The 25612-nt window shown below is 51.1% G+C and overlaps 1 protein-coding gene across 3 annotated transcripts in view; it reads left to right on the forward strand.

Moving 5' to 3' along the window:
* The window catches only part of LOC102931959 (arf-GAP with SH3 domain, ANK repeat and PH domain-containing protein 1), a 101022-nt gene that overhangs the window by 44867 nt on the left and 30543 nt on the right, over positions 1-25612 (forward strand). For all 3 annotated transcript variants that reach the window (XM_037915630.2, XM_037915629.2, XM_037915631.2), the window contains 9 exons: positions 1203-1289; positions 2740-2840; positions 8214-8283; positions 9127-9214; positions 10074-10122; positions 11101-11264; positions 16987-17120; positions 17611-17702; positions 21609-21795. In XM_037915630.2, coding sequence (XP_037771558.1) covers positions 1203-1289; positions 2740-2840; positions 8214-8283; positions 9127-9214; positions 10074-10122; positions 11101-11264; positions 16987-17120; positions 17611-17702; positions 21609-21795 — 972 coding nt within the window. The remainder of the gene's footprint in view (positions 1-1202; positions 1290-2739; positions 2841-8213; positions 8284-9126; positions 9215-10073; positions 10123-11100; positions 11265-16986; positions 17121-17610; positions 17703-21608; positions 21796-25612) is intronic.

The following is a 25612-nucleotide window of genomic DNA, read 5'->3' on the forward strand; positions in this document are numbered from 1 at the left end:
CCCCTCTCCAGCAGTATCCTCTTTTTGGGAACCTGAAACATGTTAGTCCTACCCCATAGGAAGCAGAGAAGGTTTAAAGGCTAAGTGGAAAGTTCCCAGGGCTTGAAAGCTAGGATAAGTAGATATAGCTCATGAAAAGATTTGAGGATGCTACTATACACTCCATAGTCCTATCATCTTTTTAAAGCGTTTCTTTTGTTATAACTCTCTGATGAGGATTAGGATGCAATCCTCATTTGGGTGAAATATTCATCTTTAGTGCTGAACCCTCAGTAATACTGCAGGTAATTTTGGAGCCTTCTTTACATGCTTTCCCCACAGTAACTTGGAGTTTAATAGATGTACAGCTGGCTGGTTTTGATATTTTGCATGGAGACTGACTTCACCAGCCCAAGGTGGGTTCTCCAGAAAAGGCTCAGTGCCAGTTCTTTTAACACTCTTGGTCTCTTTACATGTGTAGCACATTAATACAAACAACGTTTAAAAAACCCCTCCAATACGTTGTCTCAATACAATCTGTTCACAATCCGTAACTTGAGGAATGGAGAACAAGGCATAATATGCAGCACTTGCAGTGTCCCTTAATGCTAAAACACGCAAACCCTTCAGCTATGCGTCTGCCCCACAGGCACGTTGAAAATTAACTGTCGTTTTCTGGCAAACTGAACTTTTGATCCTGTTGACTGTTTTCATTCCTGACTCATCTCAAGAGGGGACCATATTAAGCTTCAGACTTTTGGATAGTCAGTGCCTGGTTCAGAAACATGAACAGCTGTTGTAATGATGGCATGTCCTGAGCGCACATTGTTTATATAATGCATTCAAAGCATTGGGCACCCACCAGGCTCCATTTGTCCTAGTTGAGGAGCACTGAGGAAATACTGCTGTTCCCCGCACCTGTAGATAGAGCTGTTCTCGTGGAGATGGGCTTTTGGAGAAGCTTGTATTACAGTAGTACATGCCCTGTGCCGTGGAGCTGCACGGGGGGAGAACCTCAGCCTGGCCTGTGTTTTCAGTATGGTGCTTCCCACAGGAATGGGAACGCATGTGTTATGGGAGAGAAATGCCTGTCTTACCTAAGAGAATGAGTGGGATGAGAAATGCCTGTCTTGCCCAAGAGAATGAGTGGGATGTACAGACAGAGGCAAAGCGCAATCCAGCTCCCCTGCTTCAGCAAATCACTGTGGTGTGATGCCTTTCAGATGAAGGTCAGGCAGGACGAGGAGAAGCAGCAGCTGTGCTCCCTCCGGGATCACCTGAAAACAGCATTACAGCTGGAGCAGAAAGAGGTAAAGCGGGTCCCCCTTCCTAGGCACTGCCATTATGGCTGCCTGGTGGAGTATTCACGGGGAGCAGCCAATCAGAGCAGTCTGTGCATTGCATCCCCGGAGGTCATGTAGGGAACCATGCATATGCAGAGTTGCAAGTGCATCTCGTTCCTGGCTATGGGCTGTGCCCTGTGAGGTGGGCTGTGCCCCCCCACCCAGGGAGCTAAGGGGACAAAGGGAAGCAGCTCTCCTTGCTCAAATCCGGAGGGGCCGGGGGGATGGTGAGGGCTCTGCTCTATCCATGGCTCTGCAAAGTTCTCCTTTGGGGGCTGTGGATTGGATGCTGTGAGTGAATTTCCTGTGCCTGGAAGGTGCTGGAGTTGCAGCCCAGGGGACTGGAGCCCACTCTTCCCAGAGCAGCTGGGGAAAGGGAAGTGGAGGGCATGTCTTCCTCACCCCTCCTCCTGTCCCGGCAACACGCTCCTCCTGTTCCAAAGGGACCCAGCTGCTGGAGATGCCTGGCTGTCCCAGTGGAGTAGGTTGAGGCTGAGGTGTTGTTGTGGTTTCTGCCTATTGAGCTTGCTGACTGCCTCCCTCTCTGAGGCAGCCCTTCCTGACCGCCTCACCCAGTGCAGCCCATCCTGACTGCCTCACCTACAGCCCTGGCAGTGCCCCCTTTGCAGGCTCCCTAGGGATTGTGCATCTGCCAACGGGCAGTGCAGTCTGGGGCATGCAGCATCCCCAGGCTGGGCCATGCCAGACTGCCCTAGCTGTGAGGAGTGGGGACTCCAGAGAGAGGGGACGAGCCCAGAGGGAGCAGCAGGATCCCCCCTGGTACCTGCCAGAGGCTGTGGGAAGACAAGGAGATGAGGGGGCCCAGGGAGATTGGAATGGGGGGAGGAACCCTCCAACACTCCTCTGGAAAGACCCCCACCTACTCCCCTCAGCAGTAAGCACCCCCCGGAATGACAGGAGCGCCAAACCTGACCGCTCGTGGACCCAGCACGCTGGCAGCCTCCCCAGGGCTTACTCTGTCACTGGCCTCTCTGCTGCCGCTGCCACAAGGGGCCTGTTCTGGAGGTGGCCACGTCCCCTCCCACACACACCTCCTTTCAGCCAGGCCACGGAGAGCGGCTAGGCAGGAATGGCTTTAGTCACTACTGCCCTGCAGCGGTTTGGAACCAGGGCCGGGCTCCCTCTCCCTTCCCATGCCCAGCTTGGGAATGGGGCAGTGCTGAGGAGCGGACTGAGGGATCTGTGGCTTTCATACCACTCGGTTCTGTCTGTGTTTGCTCCCTGGGCACTGCTCTCCGAGTTTGGTTCTTGCCACATTCGCTGCACTGTGTATTAACATCACATCTGCTCCCTGGGTGGGACCTTTCTAAGATGCCGGTCTGGAATATGCCGTCAGGAGGAGTCACCCCAGGGAGAGATGGGCATGGGCTAACAGCTACCTCTTTGTGTCTGCTAGGACTCTGCTAGCAAGCAGCTACGGTACAACATGCACCAGCTGCAGGGGAACAAGCAGTATGGGACCAAGAAATCGGGGAACCTCTTTAAGAAAAGTGATGGGTAAGTGCAGAGTCTGTACGGTGATGGGTAAGTGCAGCATCACTCGTCTGCAGCGTAGACAGTAAGGATCTCTAGAGTGCAGCCCCCCTGCCCCCTCAGCTGAGTTGCTGAGCTGCCCATGACCCTGTGTCTCCATCAGAATGCGTTCATTTTGGATCAGACGGGAACCCTGCTTTGTGCAATGAAAACTAGGGGCAGCAGCATAAACAAAGGGGAATGAGAAATAACATGGGGGGTGGGTTTCTAGTGACAATCTGCGTGGGGGCTGGGCTGAGGGATGGCAACACTGTGTTCCCAGGATCATCCCCAGGAGCATTCACTGCAGACTCCAGAGCTGAACCTCCTTTGGGGTTTTTCTACCAGTTCCAAGTCTTTCCAGGTCCCTTTCCTATTCTCCCCACGCTCATTGGCATGACACTCTGCCCGGGTTAGCCTCCCTTGCACACTTCACTAATGTCGCTCATTAAGGAAGATATTAAATGATGGAACAGTGATCTTCCTGCAGACCTCAAAGCCATTCACAGGAGCTCAGTACCATGATCCCTCTGTGGCAGAGGGGCCAGGGGAGACATAGGGCAGTGAAGGGGCCACAGCTGGTGGATGGCAGAACTAGGAATAGAAGCCAGATCTCTGCGCCACTGCCTTATACGCAATGGGAGGGAGCACAGGGCAGCTGGGATACTAAGATACTACGATGGTGTCCCAGATCAGGGCTGGCTGCACCTGTCCCCACCTTGGGTCTCTCTGAATGCGTCCCCTCCAGATCCGAGGTCTCTAGCTTTCACTTCTGTGGGTGGAGTCCTGTGATTTCCCCCCCACTCAGACCAGGTCCTTGTTTTCCAACCACGTTTGACCAGCAGGTCTGACTGGACTACGAACCTGTGGTTCTTCCCTTGGGGAGCTGTGATGAATACAGTGACCCAGATTGCTCCTGTTGTCTATTGTGAACAGCAGTAACGCAGCTTCATGAGAGAGAAGGATTTTAAAACAACAGCAGGCCTACACACGTCTCTATCGTAGCAGGAGTCCTCTTTCTTCTTCAAGTGATGGCCCCTATATGGATTCCAAACGTGGGTGCACACGTGCGGGAACAATTCTGTAGCAGTGTCTGTTGACCTGCATCTGCATCGTGCGTTGTCCTTGTGTCCACAGCCAAGGTTATAAGAGGTTGTGTGCATCGACTCCGCTCCGATTCCCTCTTATCACTGCATGGCCAGAGTCAGAACCCCTGTTCCTCCGCGTTCTTAGCCTAGCTCAGAGAGTTGATAGTCTGGTCTGCCTTTGTGTACATAGTTATAGATAGTATTTGCTTGTTTTTATAATGTATTGTAATTAGTTAGGTTCCCTTTAGGACTTCTTCTCCCATTGGGGAAACTTCCCCACCTGGGGACTATGCCCTGGCAAGTTGGCTTCAAAACCTGTGCTTTGTGCCCACACTCCTTCTCCGTGAGTGACAAGCACCAGCGGTGCCTCTACTGCCTCGGTGAAGCCCATGTTGTCACCCACTGCACCATTTGACATTTGTTCCCAGCCCGACCACGGGAGGCCAGGGAACTTTGTCTCTGTAAGTTCCTCGTGTGCCCATGTATCTGTCAATACCGCCGCCGCCTGAGGAGCCCCACTCTGACCACAAGAAGCACAGCCACAGGCATACGGGCAGATCCCAGTCTGGGACTGCCCCTAAATGCAGCACCGCCTCCCTGAGCCAGGCCCAGTTGGGTGAGAAGTCACATGTCAGCCTGGCTGCTGCAGCTCCCAAGGAGTCCAGGACAGAGAACAAAGAGAAACACTGCTGAGATTCACCGGTACCGCCACCAACTGCAATCACCGCTCCAGCAGCTTGCACCGGCGGGATCCTCCAGTCTGCCATGGGCAGTCCCCCACCGACCCAGCCGCCTGGAACCGATTTCTTTCAGGATGTAGTCTGCACCAGGTGTGGGTTCTTACTGTTTGATGATACGCTGTATCTAGTGTGGGATGGTAGATGACAACTAGGGGTGTGCAGTCAGTGGGGTTTTTTTCCCCTCTACTGAAATAGATTCTTCTGGGGTATTTGGATGGCCCATTCAATGACGCAATATGCTTCTCTGATGGATTGTCCTTGTTTAGTGAAGGCGTTTTAAAGTGTGTTTAGGTGTATATCCCGGACTTTGTCTCGGGAACATATGCTGTGGTATCTGATGCCTGGCTGGAGGTAACAGATTTCTTGGCATGTCTGGGACTGTTACTGGATCTCTGAAAGTGGATGTGGTGATCCATGTGTTTGTTGTGCATAACTATCTGTAGGGTTCCACTGCTGAAGCTGATTGTGGTGTCCAGGAAGTTGATGCTGGTGTGGGAGTGTTCTAGAGTGAGTTTAATGGATGGGTGGTGGTTGTTAAAGTTGTGTTGGAAATCTATGAGGGAGTTTAAGTCATCTGTCCAGAGGATGGAAATATCATCAATGTAGCTCAAGTATATCATTGGTCTTGTGGGGCATTTTTCCAGAATAGTCCATGAAGACGAACACCACAGACAACCATATACGAGAAATCCATGGAGCACCACACCTACCTTCACAGATCCTGTAACCACCCCAAACACACCAAGAAATCTGTTATCTACAGGCAGGCACGCAGATATCACAGACTATGCTCTGAGGAGAAACTCAGGGATACACACCCTAACACACTTAAAACTGCCTTGATGCAGCAAGGACAATCCACCAGAGAAGCAGATTGCATCATGGAATGGGCCACCCAAATACCTGGGGAGAACCTGCTTCAAAACAGAAAAAGAGAGAGCCTCTGACTGTGTACCCCTAGCTGTCATCTATCACCCCACACTGGAATCCATATGGGGTATCATCAAACAGATACAATCCATATTTGATGGGGACTACATCCTGAAAGAAATCTTTCTTGAACCCCTTTTCTGGCCTTCAAACAACCTCCCAACCTCACTAAGCTCATCATCAGAAGCAGGTTCCCCACAGACCAGGACACAACAACTCAAAGCGGCAGCAAACCCTGCCAGAACAACAGATGCAAAACCTGCAGACATATCTCCATTGCTATGATGATCAATACTCCCCACAACATACTTTTCAAGATCCATGGGTCCTACACATGCCTATCCCAACATGAGGTGTACCTCATCCACTGTATCAAATCCCCCAAGTATGTGGCTGAAGCCAGACAATCACTATGCTCTCGAATTAACTCTCACAGAAAAATGAAAAAAGACAAAAACACCAGATCACATGTAGGCAAACACTTTTCACAAAAGGCTCACTCAACATCTGACCTCTCAGTCCTCGCACTCAAAGGAAACCTGGACAACAGCTTCAAAAGATGAGCCTAGGAACTTAGGCTATATCTACGCTACCGCCTATGTTGGCAAAATGTATGTCGCTCAGGGGTGTGAATAAACCATCCCACTGAGCAACGTACGTTACACTGACATAAGCACTGGTGTGCAAAGTGCTATGTCGGCAGGAGAGCTTCTCCCGCTGATACAGCATCTGCCGTTTGCAGAGATGGTTTTATTATGCCGACAGGGGAGCTCTCTCCCATTGGCATAGAGCGTCTTCCCCGCATGCACGGCAGTGGCGCAGCTGTATCAGTGCGTCGCTGCAGCGATATATGTGTAGACATGGCCTTAAATTCATAACTCTCTGCTTGACATTAAAAACCATGGACTTAACAGAGACCCTGGATTTATGGTCCATTACAACCATTTGTAACATACCCTGCTGCCTACTAACCCTCAGTATGCATCCGATGAAGTGAGCTGTAGCTCACGAAAGCTTATGCTCAAATAAATTGGTTAGTCTCTAAGGTGCCACAAGTCCTCCTTTTCTTTTTGTGAATACGGACTAACACGGCTGCTACTCTGAAACCCTCCATTGTCATCCACTGCAAAGATACTAATTGCCCACTTCATTTTAAGTGGTCTCCTACAACATGTGAACCCCTTTTGCTTAACAATCTGTTCCACCTTAGAATCGTAGAAATTTAGGACTGGAAGGGACCTCACGAGGTCATCAAGTCCAGCCCCCTGCACTGAGGCAGGACTAAGTATTATCTAGACCAGTGGTTCTCAACCTTTGTGGGCTCAGGGCCCATTTGTAAATGTTTGTGGCCTGTTGCAACCCAATAAATAGTCTGGGGGTAGAGGCCCTCGGGTGGTTTCGATTGGATCCTGCCCCCAGGGGGCTTGGGTCCTGCCCAGCACTCACCCCAGAGCAGTGGCTCCCGCAGCTCCAGTGCTGTGGGGCTGGCTGGACGTGGCTCTCCACTCTGGGCGTTGCAATCTCAGGGGTTGCAGCACAGCTCAGGTTTGGCCCTGCTCCCGACTGCTCCCCTGAATTTGTGAGAGTGGAGTTGTGACCTGGCTCCGGGGGTGGCATTGCCACTCACTCATATTTGGCGTACTGGGACGCCTGTCGTGATGACAGCTGGGCCAAAGCGAGTGGCCCAGGGACCTCAGAAGTTGCAGTGCCTGGAGCAGGGAGGTGAGCCCAGTCTGTCCCGTGGAACAGGAGTCCCTGACAGGTGTTTATCTAACCTGTTCTTAAAAACCTCCAGCTTGGACACTCTGGTTACCTTCTCCAGACCTGAGGAAGAGCTCTGTATAAGCTTGAAAGGTTATCTCTTCCAGCAACAAAAGCTGGGCCAGTAAAAGATATTACCTTGCCCACCTTATTACAGACAATTCCAAATCTGTCATGAGTTTTCAGGGCAATATGGCAGCACAGAGGCCAGGTAAACCATGGAAATGATCAGGGGCTGAAGGGATCGATGTGCGAAGGAGACTGGAAGGGTGTAACATGTTTGGCTTGGCTGAGCAGTGCCTGCAGGTGGGGAGGGGACAAGGCAGTTTACAAACCCATGGGAGGCGTAAATATCAAGGCGGGAGAGGAATCTAGGGCATGGCAAGGGCTACAGCTAGAAGTGGAAGGAAGTGCATGAACTGAGAGGCCTGGAGCACATCCTCGCAGTGAGCTCTGCCAGGCTGGGACTGGCAGCAGGGCCAGCCCATGGCTTGGGGAAAATGCTATATATATCGTCTCCAGGAAGAGGCTGTGCTGCCCGTCCATCACGCCTCTTGCGGCGTGCCGCAGGCCACCTCTCTCAGCTCAGGGCAGGCCAAGGGCTCCCCCGCCCTGCTCTTGCTACTACCTCCCACCTGCATGAGCCAGGCACTTTGTCAGGAGCAGGAGCTGTGGCCTTAGCTGTGCCCTCCTCTCCTCTCTGCATTGCTGCCTGCAGTGGTGCTGCTCTGCACGCTCCTTTGACAGGCTGGTCCCTGGCTGAAGGGGTCTCCAGCCCCCTGGGCAGAAGGACTTTGAGCATCTCCTTTGAAATGAGAGAATTCCCGGTTCATTTTCAGGTTGAGGAAGGTCTGGCAGAAGAGGAAGTGCACGATCCAGAATGGCTACCTGACCATCTTTCACAGCACGGTAGGGCCGGTGCCTCCATCACCTTCATGGCCCATGCTCAGAAGTGGTGGGCTGAAAAGGCCTGTGGGATTCAGTCCCTTCCAGGAGAGTTGTGCAGATGATTAACACTTTGTTACCCACAATGTGTCTAGTGGCTTTCCCTGAGCCTGACTGGAGTCCCTGGAGTATGATGATTTAGTTGGGGATCGGTCCTGCTTTGAGCAGGGGGTTGGACTAGATGACCTCCTGAGGTCCCTTCCAACCCTGATATTCTATGGTTCTATGATTCTATGATCTTCTCCAGCCCCATGCTGCTGGCCTGACCCAATGCCCACTGGAGTCTTTCCTTTCAGGCTGGAGTCCCTGTGCCCTCAGTGGACCACAGGCAAATCACTAGGGTCTTGCCCAGCCTGAGAGCCTGCACGGAGAGCGCACCCAGCATCCAGGAGCGGGGAAAGGTCATTGCTGTGATTTAGTTTATTATTATTGATGACAGCACCGGCAAGAACAAAGTGCATGGGTTACTGGGAAGGCCGACTGCATTCTATCTGGCCCCTGTCACTGGCCTAGCTGAGCGCTCACAGGCTTCAATGGGAGGCAGGGCAGGGCTGTTATCCCCGTGGACAAAGGGGAACTGAGGCCAGAGAGACTAAGTGACTTCCCCAGGCTCACACCGGCAGGCTCTGACAGAGCAGGGCCTTGAACCTGAGTCTCCCAAGTTCAGGTTTGTCCCTAACCGCTGGGAAGTTCTTCCTCCCTCTTCCCTGCCTCAGTGACCCTAATCGCTTGGGAGCATTGCCGGGACCTGCCCCCAGGGGTTGCTATTCTAGCAATGCTGCAAGTACTCCATCTTCCATCCACTAGCTAAACCGCTCACCAGCCAAGCTGAATCTGCTGATTTGCCAAGTGAAGCCGAACCCGGATGATAGGAAGTGCTTCGACCTCGTTTCACGTGAGTCCCATTGTTTGTTTCGTAATGCCTGGGGAAGGCCCAATGGGCAGCCGCATGCTGAATTTCTGACTCAGGGCCCCAAGAAGGCGGCAGGTCAGGGAACCAATGCAAGCAGGCAGCAAGGTGCAGGGCAGGGGCACTACTTGTGTGGTTCCAATCGGGAGCTCTAGGCCAGGCCCAGGGCATGGGGATACGGACCAGGTTTGCGAGGCCGTTTGCAGTTCTGAGCTTTCAAGCTGCTTGGCAAACACAGAGCCTGGGTGTTGTGATGAAAGGGAATCTCCACAGCGGGTTTCGCCAGCGTATGCCCATGCTGGACGTCTGGCTGGCTTGGTGGCACTAGCAGGGGAAAGCGGAGGTTTGGTAACAATCACATTGTGATGCAGGCAGCTTAGCCCACTGCAGGCGTTCCTAGGTATTGATATTGCAGCAGTGCTCCGAGTCAGGGTCCCATTCTGCCTGGTGCTGTACGTGCAGCTCAGTAAAACACAACACCCTGGCTGGCTTCCTGAAAGGACTTGGGGCTGAGGAAAGATTGACAGAGAAAGAGGGGTAGAGCTCAGTGGTGCAGCACCTTCACAGCCTCAGATGCTTGCAGCCTACGGGCATGTGGGCCAGAGCTCTTGCACCTGGCCCCCCGGCACCACCTTCGGGTGGGGCAAGCAGGGTGCTAACCCCATGCACATTGGCCGCAGAGGCTGAGCGAGTGAATGGCGGAGTGAATGCCCCCCTCTGTGTGCTGGACTGTGCCACACACCCCTCACCTGGGGAGTGCAGAGAGCTGCCTCTGGGCGGCGTTGGTGCCCTCTGGCTGCCGGTTTGTCTCAGGTCTAAACACAAATGGTTCTGTGTATCTCAGATAACCGCACGTACCACTTCCTGGCGGAGGACGAGCAGGAATGCACCGCGTAAGTACCGGGGTGGGAGCAGGGACTGCGCTGAGTCGGGAGCAGAATGGCCAAGTGGCATAAGGCCTCTTGTGGGGGACAAGTACCAGCCCTGTGAGCTGCTGAATGGGAGGCAGCTCCTTGGGTCATCTCACTCCTCTGCCGCAGGTTGGAGCCCTGCATCCTCCTCGCCCCTCCAGGAGGGAGGGCAGCAGGGTAGCCAGGCTGAGGCAGAGGCTGCTGATGCCTGATTTGCCCAAGGCCATGGCTGGAATTCAATGGCCCCGGGCTCCCAGGCCTGCGTGTGGAGCAGAAGAGCCAGCAGCCTCCGTGTTGCCCGGCCCTAGCACCGGCCGGAGCAGTGGGACTTGCCTGCAAAGGTCTGCTGCCTCCAGCCTCCTTCTCTTGCCCATCCCCAGCTGTGGACGTGGGGGTTGAAAAGTGGTGTTCTCTGTTGGGCTGCCTCTGTCTGCCCTGCAGGGAGACGCACCAGCCAGAGGGCAGCAATGGCCGGTCTGAGTTCATCGGCCCTCACTACCAAGTTTCTGCCAGTAATCAGGTGTGGGGAGGAGCCTGCTGTGAGCCCACGCTACTTCCTTCTCTGAGCCTGCACAGGCCTGTAGCGAGCTTTGGCCCACCCCAGACAAGTGTTGGTACAAGGCTAAAGGTGCTGGGCAGGTCGGAAAGCACAGTCCCCACCCCTGCAGCTCTGAGATGCTGCTCTGCAGCCACTCCGGCGCTCCTGCCAAGTGCCAGGGTGAGGCCATGGGGCAGAGTCCCTCCTCAGAGCAATGTGCAGTGCAGAACTCGAGGTCTCCACTGCCCCAGGCACCCTCCCCGTGTTAGCCCTGAGCACGCAGGGGGCGATGGCGCAGCAGGGCAGCAATGGCTCATGCCTAGCCCTCGCCTCTGCTCCCCCGTGCACCAGAGTACAGAGCCCGTACCCCTTCCTGACATGGAACAGGGGCCCCTCTGACAACAGCTTCCTCCTCCTCGCAGCTGGATTTCTGTTCTCAGCAACAGTAAGGAGGAGGCTCTGAATGTGGCCTTCAGCCGGGAGCATGGCAGTCGAGAGAGCAGCATGGAGGGGCTGACCAGGGCCATCATCGAGGAGATCAAGTGCATGCCAGGGAACAGTGTGTGCTGCGACTGCTCAGCACCAGGTAAGCGTAGTCGTGGGAGGATGGGACAGGGACAGGGACAGGCATCATACAGCTGCTGCGCAGTCAGCACCCAGCACAGTGATGCAATGACCCTGCTCCAGCCAAGCCAGCAGCCATCTCGAAGGCAGCTGCTAGCCCCTCCGTAGCCCTGTACTCCACTCACAGCACGGGGCTGCTGGAGCCATGGGTGGCAGGGAGCATCTGGGCACCCTACCCCCACCCCAGCCAGCACACCACTGCTCCCACCCCCATCACCAGCGCCATTCAGGGGCTTTCCACAGCTCCTTGGGAAAATGCCCTGCACTCCTCCCTCCTGCAGAAATACCCAGTTTGGCAGGAGCCCCACATAGAGCTTTCCCTGAATTACAGCCTTGAGGGAGGGGACCATGGATCTGCCCTCAAACTCCTTGGACCCCCCCCCATCCCCCCCAAATCAATGGAAGGATCCTGCTGTGAAACTGCTCAGTGAGAGGAGACTGAGTCCCCTCAGCCATCACTTTGCTGAACGCTTTGCACCTCCGAAATCAGTCCCTCCTGCTCCCACCCCGCCCTTTGGCTCCTCCCACTCAGTCACTCCTACCCTCTGTTGCTGGAATCCTAAGTCCGGTTCTGGTGCCCACAGTTCAAGAAGGATGCTGATAAATTGGTGAGGGTTCAGAGAAGAGGCCACGCAAATGATTGAAGGATTAGAAACCTACCTCATAGTGATATAGACTCAAGGAGCTCACTCTATTTAGCTTAACGAAGAGAAGGTTAAGGGGGGACGTGATTAGTCTAGAAATACCTACGTGGGGAACAAATATTTGCTGGTGGGCTCCTCAGTCTACCAGAGAAGGTCTAACACTCCAGTGGCTGGAAGTTGAAGCTAGACACATTCAGACTGTACAGAGGTGTACATTTAGTGGAAGGGTTTACTAAGGGGAGTGAAAAGAACAGGAGTACTTGTGGCACCTTAGCGACTAACAGATTTATTAGAGCATAAGCTTTCGTGGGCTACTGCCCACTTCATCGGATGCATTGAAGGGAACATATAGTAAGATATATATATATATATATATATATATATACACACACATACAGATAAGTTGGAAGTTACCATACAAACTGTGAGAGGCTAATTAGTTAAGATGAGCTATTATCAACAGGAGAAAAAAGGATTGTAGTGATAATCAAGATGGCCCATTTAGACAGTTGACAAGAAGGTGTGAGGATACTTAACTTAAGGAAATAGTTTCAATAAGTGTAATGACCCAGCCACTCCCAGTCTCTATTCAAACCCAAGTTAATGGTATCTAGTTTGCATATTAATTCAAGCACTGCAGTTTCTCATTGGAGTCTGTTTTTGAAGCTTTTCTGTTGCAAAATTGCCACCCTTAAATCTTTTACTGAGTGGCCACAGAGGTTGAAGCGTTCTCCTACCGGTTTTTGAATGTTATGATTCCTGATGTCAGATTTGTGTCCATTTATTCTTTTGCGTAGAGACTGTCCGGTTTGGCCAATGTACATGGCAGAGGGGCATTGCTGGCACATGATGGCATATATCACATTGGTAGATGTGCAGGTGAACGAGCCCTGATGGCATGGCTAATGTGTTTAGGTCCTATGATGGTGTCACTTGAATAAATATGTGGACAGAGTTGGCATCGGGCTTTGTTGCAAGGATAGGTTCCTGGATTAGTGTTTTTGTTGTGTCGTGTGTGGTTGCTGGTGAGTATTTGCTTCAGGTTGGGGGGCTGTCTGTAAGCGAGGACTGGTCTGTCTCCCAAGATCTGTGAGAGTGAGGGATCATTTTTCAGGATAGGTTGTAAATCTTTGATGATGCGCTGGAGAGGTTTTAGATGGGGGCTGAAGGTGACAGCTAGTGGCGTTCTGTTATTTTCTTTGTTGGGCCTGTCCTGTAGTAGGTGACTTCTGGGTACTCTTCTGGCTCTGTCAATCTGTTTCTTCACTTCAGCAGGTGGGTATTGTAGTTTTAAGAATGCTTGATAGAGATCTTGTAGATGTTTGTCTCTGTCTGAGGGATTGGAGCAAATGCGGTTGTATCTTAGAGCTTGGCTGTAGACAATGGATCGTGTGGTGTGTCCTGGATGGAAGCTAGAGGCATGTAGGTAAGTATAACGGGCAGTAGGTTTCCAGTATAGGGTGGTGTTTATGTGACCATCGCTTATTAGCACAGTAGTGTCCAGGAAATGGACCGCTTGTGTGGATTGGTCTAGGCTGAGGTTGATGGTGGGATGGAAATTGTTGAAATCATGGTGGAATTCCTCAAGGTCTTCTTTTCCATGGGTCCAGCTGATGAAGATGTCATCAATGTAGCGCAAGTAGAGTAGGGGTGTTAGGGGACAAGAGCTGAGGAAGCTTTGTTCTAAGTCAGCCATAAAAATGTTGGCATACTGTGGGGCCATGCGGGTATGCATTGTCCCCAAATGTGAAATAGTTATGGGTGAGGACAAAGTCACAAAGGTCAGCCACCAGGTTTGCAGTGACATTATCGGGGATACTGTTCCTGATGGCTTGTAGTCCATCTTTGTGTGGCATGTTGGTGTAGAGGGCTTCTACATCCATAGTGGGCAGGAGGGTGTTTTCAGGAAGATCACCGATGGATTGTAGTTTCCTCAGGAAGTCAGTGGTGTCTCGAAGATAGCTGGGAGTGCTGGTAGCGTAGGGCCTGAGGAGAGAGTCCACATAGCCAGACAATCTTGCTGGGGAGTGGTGACTTCTCCAGCCCTGGCAAATTTTGAATGAAGACAGGGATTATTTGGGGTTCTCTGGCCTGTGTATGCAGGAGGACAGATTAGATGAGGCCTTGGAATCTGAGAGTATTAAAAGTGGGATGTCGGGCAAGAAACTCCAGGAACTGCCTTGTACTGGAGCACTGGCAGGCGATCACCCTGCTCTGGCAGCAGCCTACAAACCCCGTCAGCATTTGCCCTTTTCCCAGGGGGAATGGAGGCACATGTGTTAGCCGATGGCCAAGGATGTTTGGTGAGGTGCCAGCTATGCCCGTTTATACCATCCGTGACTTTAACCGCTAGGACGCACTGTCCCTTCGCGGCGGGCAGCCCGGGCTAGGCTGACGGATGCCCCAAGGTCCTAAACACCCGTGACTTTAACTGCTAGAGCTCAGAGCTCCTTCGCAGCGGGCAGTCAACACTGACTGACAGGTGCCCCAATGGCAGCACTAAGAGCCTCTCCACACCCGTGACTTTAACTGCTAGAGCTCAGAGCTCCTTCGCAGCGGGCAGTCAGGATTGACTGACAGGCGCCCCAAGAGTTTGCCCCGTGGAGGCGGCACAACTCAACGCTAGGCTCTTAGTACTCTCACCTAATGGCCAGGCTTTATAGCCAAAACGGCTGAGGTTCTTTAATTGTGTTGGCTGCTTTACAGTAAATCAGAGAAACAAGTCAGGCTTATGCACAATGGTTACCAAAATTTATTAAACTAGATTCTAATCATGTGGTTACAAAATTGCTAGTGCCTACTTATTTAAATGTAGAGATGTTACACACACAAACAAGTTACAAAACTGAAGCCACAATCCCAAAGAAAGAAAACAAAGTATAGAGCTCTATTTCAAAATATGTGTACACTAAAGATAGGAGATCAGGAGTGGGTGCTTCTTACCCTCCTTGCATCTCTCGATTCCAGCGGTGCCAAGCCAGGATCGGTCACTCAATTCCGCGGAAAGACGAATAAGGGACAAGGCTTAGGGACCCTCTTAGCTGCAGAAGCCTTGGGAGGCTGTCACTTATCTGACCAGCAGATAGATAGTGAAAAGCACTCAAAAATCATGGTGCTGTAGGTCCCCTACTTATACCTCTGTACTCCTTTATTCTCTTTCTCCTTTCTTATGCCAAATTGGGACTGGTCTGTCTGGGCAATGCCAGCTCTCGCAAGAGTAGTTTACACTTGCAAGGGAGAGAAACAATAAGTTTCGACTACTGGACATTCCTTTTATTAGGGTAAATATTTTCCCACCTAGGATGTTGGTGTGTGTGCATCATGCTATTTAGTAGGGGCTAAGAGCCATGTCTGTCACAGCGCCTCTGCCTGCTGTGAGCCTAATCGTTGTATATGTTCCCAGAGGCACATTGTAGCAGCACACCTGTGCTTTTCACAGCTTTAAAGGCTGTGCTGGAATTTATGTTAAGTGCCCTGTTTTGGCTCCCGTGTGTTCCCAGCAATGCTGGTCTGAGAGGAGGGGGCTGGCTGTCTGGCTACAACATGGAGGGGAATGACTTGGTCAAGGTCACCCAGCCAGTTAGTGTCAGAGTCTGGCATAAAGCCAAGTCCCGTGCTGTAGCCACTAGCCTACAGTTCTCTGTACCCCCCCGGGGCCTGAGCTCAGACATTTCCAGGCACTGGCGGCTGGCATGTTGTGTGAGACTGACTAAGTCAGGTTCTTTCTTTGAGTCTCATTGCTGGGGAGCTAGCTCCAGAGAGGGCATGGCCCTTTACAGGCAGAGCCAATAGCAAGACAGGTCCCTGCCCAGAGCAACGTCCAGACCAAGCGTTTGTGTGAGTTGCACCTAAGCTGGAGCCCTAGCACACAGGGACACGGACCTGCGAGGACAAGGCACCAACCTCTTGCTCCAGAGAGGGAACTGGGGGGAGGAGCAGTGCCCTGGAAACTCCTTCTAGGGGTACCTTTAAAATCAGTGAATTTACGCCCCCCATTCCCAGACCCCCATGGGCAGCCCCATCACTACCAGCAGCTATGGAGAGTGCATTTCCATGGGTCGTCGGGGAAAGAGCATCTTCACCAAATAGCTACAGCGGTGCAGCTGCACCCGTGCGGATGTGCCATTTTAAGTGTAGACCTGCTCTGAGTGCCACTGCACGCAGCATGCGCAACCCAGAGCAACGGCACGGCAAAGCAGCCAGCAGACCTGTCAGCTCCCATCCACAAACCCCAGGGGGATGACAGCCTCCAAGGGGGGGAAGGAGCTCCCTGCCCAGACCCAACAGGGGCCAGTTGAGGGGAAGGGGCTCCCCACTCTCCTCCCACCCCTATCCAAAGCTGGGACATTTTCAAATTATTTTTCCATGTTTGCCATAAACAGCCCCCTTTGCCATCCTCCACTCAGTCGATCGTGTAAAGTCAAGTGGCCAGCGGCTCCTTGGACCCCATGGCACTTCCCCTTCCTGTTCTCACATTTTTTTCTACAGCCCAGATTCTCTATTCTGTCCGGCTATGCCTCCCTGATTCTGTGCTTGGCCCCCGGCACAGACTAAAGCATCCTGGGGGCTGCTCTGACTTGCACCACCCAGCTGTGGTCCCTGAGGGACTATCCACCAGCTTGAGATGCCAGAGAGCATTGTGCTCCAGCCATTCCCCTGCGGGGTGCCGGAGGCTGCATGGAGGAAAGCAGAGGAGCTCTGACAGCTCTAGGCCCAGCAAGGACTCCCTCAGTAAAGTGCACCTGGTCTGGGGAGAGGAATCTGGCTCTCACTGTCCATGTACCTTCATTCCCAATGTAGTCTCGCTTCCACTCTCCTTCCTTTCCTGTCTCTGTCCCAGTCCATCCCCCCACCTTCATCCTCTCTCTTCTCCATTTCCACCACCTGCTCAGATGCCCCACTGTAGGCCGGGGGGAGGGGGAGGGGTGAGACTGAGTGGTTGACAAGGTGTCTTGTTCACCCCACCCTGTGCCCCTGACTGCCCAGCACCTCTGGCAGGATGGGGGTGCTAATCAGAGCAATGTGCTGTCTCCCCAACAGACCCAAGCTGGCTCTCCATTAACCTGGGCATCCTGATCTGCATCGAGTGCTCCGGGATTCACCGAGAGTTGGGTGTGCACCACTCCCGCATCCAGTCGCTGTCTCTGGACAAGCTTGCAACCTCCGAGCTCTTGGTAGGGAACTGCCCGCGCGCGCTCCCTCAGGGCGCCCCCCCGCGCTCTGCCACCGCCTGCGCTCCCTCAGGGCGCCCCCCCGCGCTCTGCCACCGCCTGCGCTCCCTCAGGGCGCCCCCCCCCCCCCCCCCGCGCTCTGCCACCTCCTGCGCTCCCTCAGAGCGCCCCGCCTCCCGCTCTGCCACCGCCTGCGTTCCCTTAGGGCACAAGCCAGCTCCACTGCCACCCACAGGCGCACCCTTAGGGCACCCCCCTGCTCTGCTGTTGCCTGCACCTTGGATAGGGCATTGCACAGACAGGAGCTAGTTACAACATGGGCCAGCTTACGGTGAGAGGCGGGCTCTCTGTGCCCAGGCCTACCTGGCCCCTGCCCATGGGCTCTACTGTCCAGCCCCCCCCCTGCCCCGGTACACTGGCTGGCGTGCGCTCCCAGCTCTCAGCACGGCGCTGTACGTTGCGCCAACTTGTTTCTTGCTTATCTGTTTTGCAGCTGGCTAAGAACATTGGCAATTCTGGCTTTAATGACATTCTGGAAGCCAACCTCCCCAGCCCTTTGCTGAAACCCACAGCTGGCAGTGATATGTAAGTCGTTTCTCAGGAGCCCGGAGCCCGGACAAACGTCTCCGGGTAGGGCTTTGGGGTATTAGCTGTGGAGCTCTGGGGTGCTTAGCCTATCTCCCGCACCTGTTTTCACCCTCCCCATTTTCTTGGAACACATGCCTGGGTTCCTCCGGGGTGGGAGGGTCACAGTGCACCCTGTCCATGGCCCTCTCCTCAGCAACACTCAGTCATGGGAATGGGGGAGCCAGCCAGCATTTCTCTCTGGAGGATTCCCCAGACTGCTCTGGGCATCTAACAAGGACAGACGCAGCAGAGAGGCAGTTCAAGCAGGCGGGATGTGACTGACTTCAGGGCTGAGATTTCCAAAGCTGCCTGGGGCATGGGTGCCCAGTTCCCTTTAATGTTACTGGTAGATTTCCCTGGGTGTCAATGAGAGCAGTTAGACCAATGCTGAGTGCATTGGAAAACACTCCTCCACATGGGAAGGTGTCATGGGGAGGGGCATACCCTTTGGTGCCAACTCTTCAATAATGCTCTTCACATCGATTACATTTCAGATCAGACTAGGGGCCCAGCCCCGCATTGCCCCAGGGCACAGTAGGTCGTGGGCCCCAGGGCATGGTGAGCGGTGGATGCTACTGAGTTGAAATGGCAGCATTTTACAGCCACTGTGCACAGGTGCAGCCCAAAGGGGGATCAGGTCCAGTGTGAGTGAGGGCAGAAATCCAACAAAGGGAGTAGAAACACACAGTAGAAATAACAAGGTGAGATTCATTTTGGAAAAATACAAGACTGTACTTCTAGGGAGAAATAACACCAAATAAGCCCACAGCAGGTTGGAACAGGAACAGCTGCTGGAGAGCTAGCAGGGAGAGCAGTCAACAAATTCCACTGTGCTTCCAGCGCACTGAGGTGCCCCAAGGGAATCTGGGCTGCCTGGATAAAGATGTCTGTGACAGGAACCCCGGGGTACAACCTGGGACTGTGGGACCACTGTGCCCCCTTAACTGACTAATTTGGGTTGTCTCTCACAGTGTTTTACTGGTGACAAGCAGCAAACCCCTCCAGGGGCTATGACTCAGTACAACTGCATGTGGAGCCCCACAGCCAGCTAGATTGCATGAATGGTCCAGAGCCACTCACGAATCACACAGACAAAGGCAGCAGCCAGATTCCCTCAGCTCCTAGCTTAGTACCTCAGGAATATACCGTCTTGCACTGCTCGAGACCCTTTCTTGAGCAATGGAAATTTATTAATTGGTTCACCACTTCATCAGTGGGAAGTGGATATACACCAGCCTTTGTAAACTTGAGCACATTTACCAAACACTTCAGGCAAACTCACTGGTAAAGATAAACAGTTAAACAAATGTATTGACTACAAAAGATAGATTGTAAATGATTATAAGTGATAGGCAAAAAGTTAGAGTGGTTACCAAAGGAAAATAAAATATAAACAGTCAGCCTCAACCTTAACTCTTATCACACTAGATCAAGCAATGTTCTCACCCCCACTGGATCTCACCGTTCTTAATATACAGGTTTGTCCCTTAAACCTGGGCCAGTCTCCTCTGTTGAAATCTTCTGTCTTCTGAGCATCCTTGTTGCTTGCAGCATAGGTGAGGGGAGGAGAAAAGGCCAAGCATGGGGCCACTGTGTTCTGTTTTATACCCTTAGTCCTTGGAGGGCACAAGTCCAGGCATGTCCGGTGGGCATTGCTGAGTCACCAGGCAAGGTTGAGCAATTTCCCTGGTGTGGCCTTGTGCAAGTGAGTCATTGTATTGTAGCTTCCTGGCTGGACAATGTCTGTTGATGGTTGTTTGACACCCGTCTGGGCACTGGTTATCCCCCGGGTTATTATCTTTGGGAAGCTAGTATCTGGGCACTTCCCAAACCCACAGTATATTTAAGTGACAGCCATGCAACACAATTCTCATAACTTCATATGCATTAATGATACTCATATTTAGATGGAACAGTGGGTTTCAGCAGATCATAACCTTTCCCATGATACCTTACATGGCCTGCTTTACATGCAATATCACAATCATAGATAAATGACGAATATGGGGGTTACAGGGTGCTCCCCTGGGGTGTAGAGTGTCATAGTGTCAATCACAGACCAGGGAGACGACTGCACTGGCACCTCTTGAGATCCTCTGGACATTGAAGTCAAGGCTGGTGGTCTCCTTCAAGCTCTAGTCTAGCTCAACCAGAAGTTCTGGGCTGGATCTGGGAATCCCTGGATGGGTTCTCTGGCCTGTATTTGCAGGAGGTCAGACTAGATGATGCTAATGGGCCCTCTGGCCTTAACATCTGTGAATCCCTAAACACTGCATCCAGTTCTGGGAATTGCCCTGTCAGAAAGATATAGACAAAAGCCTGAGAGCAATGGAACCAGCCATGAGGTGAGAGGCTCTGCTTTATAAGGAAAGAATAGAGAGCTCAGTCTGCGGAATGTGGCTAAAGCAAGACTGTCTGGGGGGCACACACAACTAGGCGTGGGATGGTCTAAGTGTGATCTGTGGGGCTAGAACCTGGGGAAATGGGTGGAAACTGAGAGAGAGAAAAGTGAGGCTGCATCTCAGGAACTGCCCCCTGGTGGTGAGCTATATGAGGTGATGCAAGCGCCTCCTAGGGGACAGGGCAGGAATCCCATGACTTGGATATTTAAAATTAGATGGGACAAAATGCTAGAAAACAAACCCTGAGGAACAATCCTGCCCTGGCCAGGGACAGGCTGGAAGGGCCAGCAGGTGTCTCCATTGCTAGCTTCCACCATTCTGTGACCCGCAGTGCTTGCCACTGGGGAAAGCCCCTGAAACCCACCTGTTCAGAGGGCAGCAGCAGGGGCTGATGTGCTCTTGTGCACCACGCTGGTGTTCTGCTCCCCCCTCAACTCCTGCCCTGCCCATTCCTCACCTCACAGCACCATGCCTTAGTGTAGCACATTGCAATCCATATGGAGAAATCTACAGAGTGCTCCCGAGGTGGGGTGACATTGCTAACCTGACACATCAAAATCATGTGTCAAGCCCAGATATCATGAGATGATAACATTTGATAAGAACATAAGAGCAGCCCTATTGGGTCAGACCAAAGGTCCATCAAGCCGAGTATCCCGTCTTCCGACAGTGGCCAAAGCCAGGTGCCCCAGAGGGAATGAACGCAATAGGTAATCATCAAGTGGTCCATCCCCTGTTGCCCATTCCCAGCTTCAGGCAAACAGAGGCTAGGGACACCATCGCTGCCCATCCTGGCTGATAGCCATTGATGGACCTATCCTCCATGAATTTATCTAGTTCTTTTTTTGAACGCTGTTATAGTCTTGGCCTTCACAACATCCGCTGGCAAAGAGTTCCACAGGTTGACTGCGTTGTGTAAAGAAATACTCCCTTTTGTTTGTTTTAAACCTGCTGCCTACTAGTTTCATTGGGTGATCCCTAGTTCTTCTGTTATGAGAAGGAGTAAATAACTCTGCCTTATTTACTTTCTCCATACCAATCATGATGATGTCCTTTGCCTTCTGATTTGTGGGCCTTTTGCTTACATGTGGGACATGGCTTCCAGTGGCCAGAAACTGACTTTTGAAGGATAGAAACTGAGATTCTCACATAATCACCTGACTCCAGCAGCTGTAGTTTAAGACAGCACCAAATATCTCGAGAGTTGACAGTGCTTCTGGAGCAGGATCTGGGGAGTGGTGCAGGAGGGTAGGAGGCCGGGCAAGAGGAAAGGAGGGGCAGAGGGAAGAAGGAACCAGCAGCAGGAGAGGAGGGGAAGCACCACCTCTCTGATGGCTGCCTCCCTTGGCAGCCTCGAGCCTGTGCCTGCCTTGCCCAGGAGTGGAGCAGGAGCAATCGTGCTCCAGGGCCTGCGCATTCCCGTGTGAATTCTAACTCTCTTCCCATGCTGGCACCACCCCAGGGCCCTTCGGAAAGATTTCATCATCTCCAAGTATGTCGAGAGGAAATACGCCAAGAAGAGGTCTAGGAGCCCAGCTGCCCGGCGCCAGGAGCTACAAGAAGCCATCAGGTGGAGGGACTTATTTACATTGCTCCAGGCCTATGCCGAAAAGGTGGATTTAAGTGAGCCTGTTCTGGAGCCTGTACAGGTGAGGATGGCCCTGCACTGGGTGCCCCAAGAGACAGTGTAGATGGAAAGGAGCAGCCCAGGCAGGGACAGTGCAGACTGGGGCAGGGGGACCATGTCACTGACTGGAGGGGACGGGCATGGGGCACAGTGCTGAGGCACCAGGCCTGCGATAAGGGGCTGACACACAGGCATGGGGTAAGGGGCCAATATTCACAAGGTTCCCAAAAGCTAGTTGACTCATACCCTGTTGACTTGAACATGAATCTCTGTGGAGAAGTACGGGAGTTCCACTGTTATATGCGCGCAAAGTGTAATGAAACAGGAAAAATGAAATTCAGTCATATTGATCGTCATGACACAATATTGAAAGAGGGAATACAATGTGTATTTCCAAATGTAGAGATCGCACGACGTATTTTTCTAACATTGATGATTACTAACTGCTCCGCAGAACGCTCTTTTTCTCAGCTGAAAAGAATAAAAAACCCTCAGAGAGCAACAATGTGTCAGGACAGACTTGATTCACTTTCCCTATTGTGTATGGAAGCAGACATGCTTCGTCGAGTCAGCTCAGATTAACTTATCTAGAATTTTGCAATGAGAAAATCTAGAAAGAAGCTATTTTAATTTCAGCATACATGTAAGTTTTGTGTCATTTCAAAAAATATAATTTTATTTTACGGTATAGTAGTGTTTTTATTTTGAATTACATATGGGGGGGGGCATCATAATCTTTTCAGTGCTTAGGGCCTTTAAAGGTCTTAATCCGGCCCTGGTCCCACACCCTCATGACTGGGGTAGGACTTCATCCATTTATGGACTCCTCCAGGTGTCCAGTCCCAACCACTAAGTTTTCAAAGTCTTTACCCTCCCCTGGCTTCCTCAAGGGGGAGTCTGGAAGTGAGGGGCCTTGTGCTCTCTGTTAGAAGGGTGGTTGGTAGGAGAGCCCCGGCCTTCCCACTCCACTGGGCTCTAGCCCAGGACCCTGTAAGAGGCAACAATGTCCAGCACCTGGGAGTGCCTTGAGGCTGCGTCCCTGGGCCACTTCCTACCACCCTTGCCCCCGCCCAAGTCTCACAGTGTGACACAAAGCAGTAAAGAAAAGGAGAGTGACTGACCACCAGCCCCTCTGTGCACAGCAGACAGGCTCTGTCTCCCAGGGACAGGGTTCTGCAGCACCCTTCTCCAGGCACTCTCTCCTTGCCCTATCAGGCCTCTTCTGAGCTGTCTGGCTCCCTTTCAAGCTCCACCTTCAGCTGGCACATGCTCTGTAGGTGCAGCGGGGTGGGGTCACCTGGGCCCAGAGCTGCTCTCTAACCATTTCAGTCCCAGTGTGGGATTTATACATCCCGTCACAGAGCTATTTATTAAGAGCTGGCCTAGTCTGATGACAATATGTGAAGAAAATCATGACAAAACAGATGGAACTATCACTGCCAAAGTAGCCACCATTGGACTAAAGAGAAACATAAAAGATGCTGGATATACTGAAACCGATTTCCATGGCCTTGCACAAATCACAGAAAAATTGCTGTTGCATTGCTGATGTTGTTAACATTTGGAAAGAACTTCAAGAGGCATTAAAGAAAGAAGTGTAGGCAGTAAAGAAGCAGCTGGATCAAGCACTTACTCCACCTCACTTTCTTGCTAATATCCTCAACCCAAAGTACAAGGGTAGATGTCTAACAGCTGAAGAAGATGCTGCTATGATATGGGCATTTAATAATCATACCTTAATCATGCCAACCATAATGAATTTCAGGGCTGGAGGTGAATCGTTCACACAGGACATGTTTGCTGATGATGTTTTAAAGAAAGTTATACCACTGAACTGGCGGCAGTCATTAACTAAGCACCTGGAACCAGAGTTTGTTGAAATGCTAAACGAGCTTTTGACAGCAGTAGCCTCTTCTGCAGGGACAGAAAGAATATTTTCTTCATTTGGACTAATTCATTCCAAGTTAGGAAAACAATTGGGAGTTGAAAAAGCAGGAAAACTTGTTTCTCTTCCAATCTATGAATAAAAACGAGAAGGGAAGGACAGCCTAAGTCACTTAGGAGACTGTTGTCTCATTTTCAGGAGACTTAGGCGAGTAGGGACTTAAGCTCCAGTCACTTTCAGATAGGTATATTTGACATTTTTTCCAGGCTGACCTGAAATAATCTATTTTATTCACTGACTACAGCGAATCCCTCTGTTCCTGTAATAAATTGTTTGTGGTAAATATAAAACCCATTTTGGTAAGAGAAGTTATGTATCCAAAATATTTAAGTTTGTTTTGTTTAATAAAAATAAAATATATATGGTGGTGTGTAATTAAATTCCTGTTACCATCCTAATGTAGCTTGATACAAGTCATGAGCAAAAAGTTAATTATCTAGTAAATAATCAGTATATCATTCACCATTTTCTAACATACTAAAATGTACAATTAATAAGAGTGTGAAAATATTAAGCTACATAATTGATTAAATAAGTGTATATAGTTATAATATACCCTCCAAGGCAGCAAAAAGATGTACCAAATCTAGTGTAAAAGCTCTATTTAGTTGTAAATCAACATGTTTTAATAGTTATATTAACCAATGGGAATGCACCCTTCTTTAGAAAATAATAAGTACAAATGGAAAAGTTGATTAAAATTGATTATTTAAATTGAGGTTTTCCCACTTAGTGATTTAAATCACCTTGATTTATATCAACCCACCCTGTGTCCAGGTCATGGTCAAAGCAGCTGCTACTGTGTTGAAGATCTTGCTCTTTGTAAAACTGTCCAGCTGTCTCAGTATCTCAGTTTCAGTGAGATCCTGATTTCAGCAAAGCATCCATTCCTTTGTCCCTGATCTTCTCCAGCGCAATACCAGTATCCCTGGACAAGCACTGCCCACTCCCCATACACCATGGTAGCCCCCAATTTCAGACACAGGGAAGGTTCCTGGGGGCGTCTGATAAAAGGCAGTATTGTAATCCTTTCTCACACTTTTCAGAAAGACTTCCCCACACTGCATCAGAGAACAGAGGTTGCCCATTTAAATCACGCTTTCCATCAGCTAGGCACAGTGCATACAGATTTAATTATGGTAAATAACACTAATACATTCTCTTATTTTTGTTAATTAGCAAACTAGTCACATCCAAAGAGAGACACCACACTCGCCCGACATGCACCTTGCTTGCTTTCTATATGCCATAGCTTTTAAGCTAGAGAGGCTTGAACAATCATAAAATTCAATCTTTTTGAGTTAGAACTTTTAAGGCCAATTTTTAACTGATTAAAACTCGGAAATTAACAGATGTATTGAAATCCTCAGAAAGTTCACACATTACTCAAATTACAGTTGGGACAGATACATTAGGTTTTCAAACCAAAGTCTGAAAGCTATAATAGGTGCTTTAAGTGAAATAATAGAACACAACCTTAACTCAGAAGTCACTGCCACTGCTCTATAAAGAGTATGGTTACCTCAGGACAGGGATACCTGTAGCGTGCACCTGTAGAGAGAAATGAGAGAAGGAACTCAGCCTAACAAAATGAGGAAATGAGTGACTTCAGCTGGGCAAATGGCACATCAGTTGCTTCTCGGAACAGCCAGCTCTAGCGCACACAAGACAAGAGGCTGTTCTCAACTTCCTAAGTAAGGCGTGGTCTGCACTGCACAGCTAGCTGATTTATATCAACCAAATTATGTCAGTGTCTACACAACAGCCTTGTCCCACCCGTGTAAGTGCCCTACTACGCTGAAATAATAACTCTACTTCCACGAGAGGTGTAGGGCTTATGTCGGTGTAGGTAGGGCTACTGTTTGTGTAGACACGACCTTACTTAAAACGGCTG

The sequence above is a fragment of the Chelonia mydas genome, chromosome 13 (genome assembly GCF_015237465.2).
Source record: "Chelonia mydas isolate rCheMyd1 chromosome 13, rCheMyd1.pri.v2, whole genome shotgun sequence".
Taxonomy (NCBI): Eukaryota; Metazoa; Chordata; order Testudines; family Cheloniidae; genus Chelonia; species Chelonia mydas.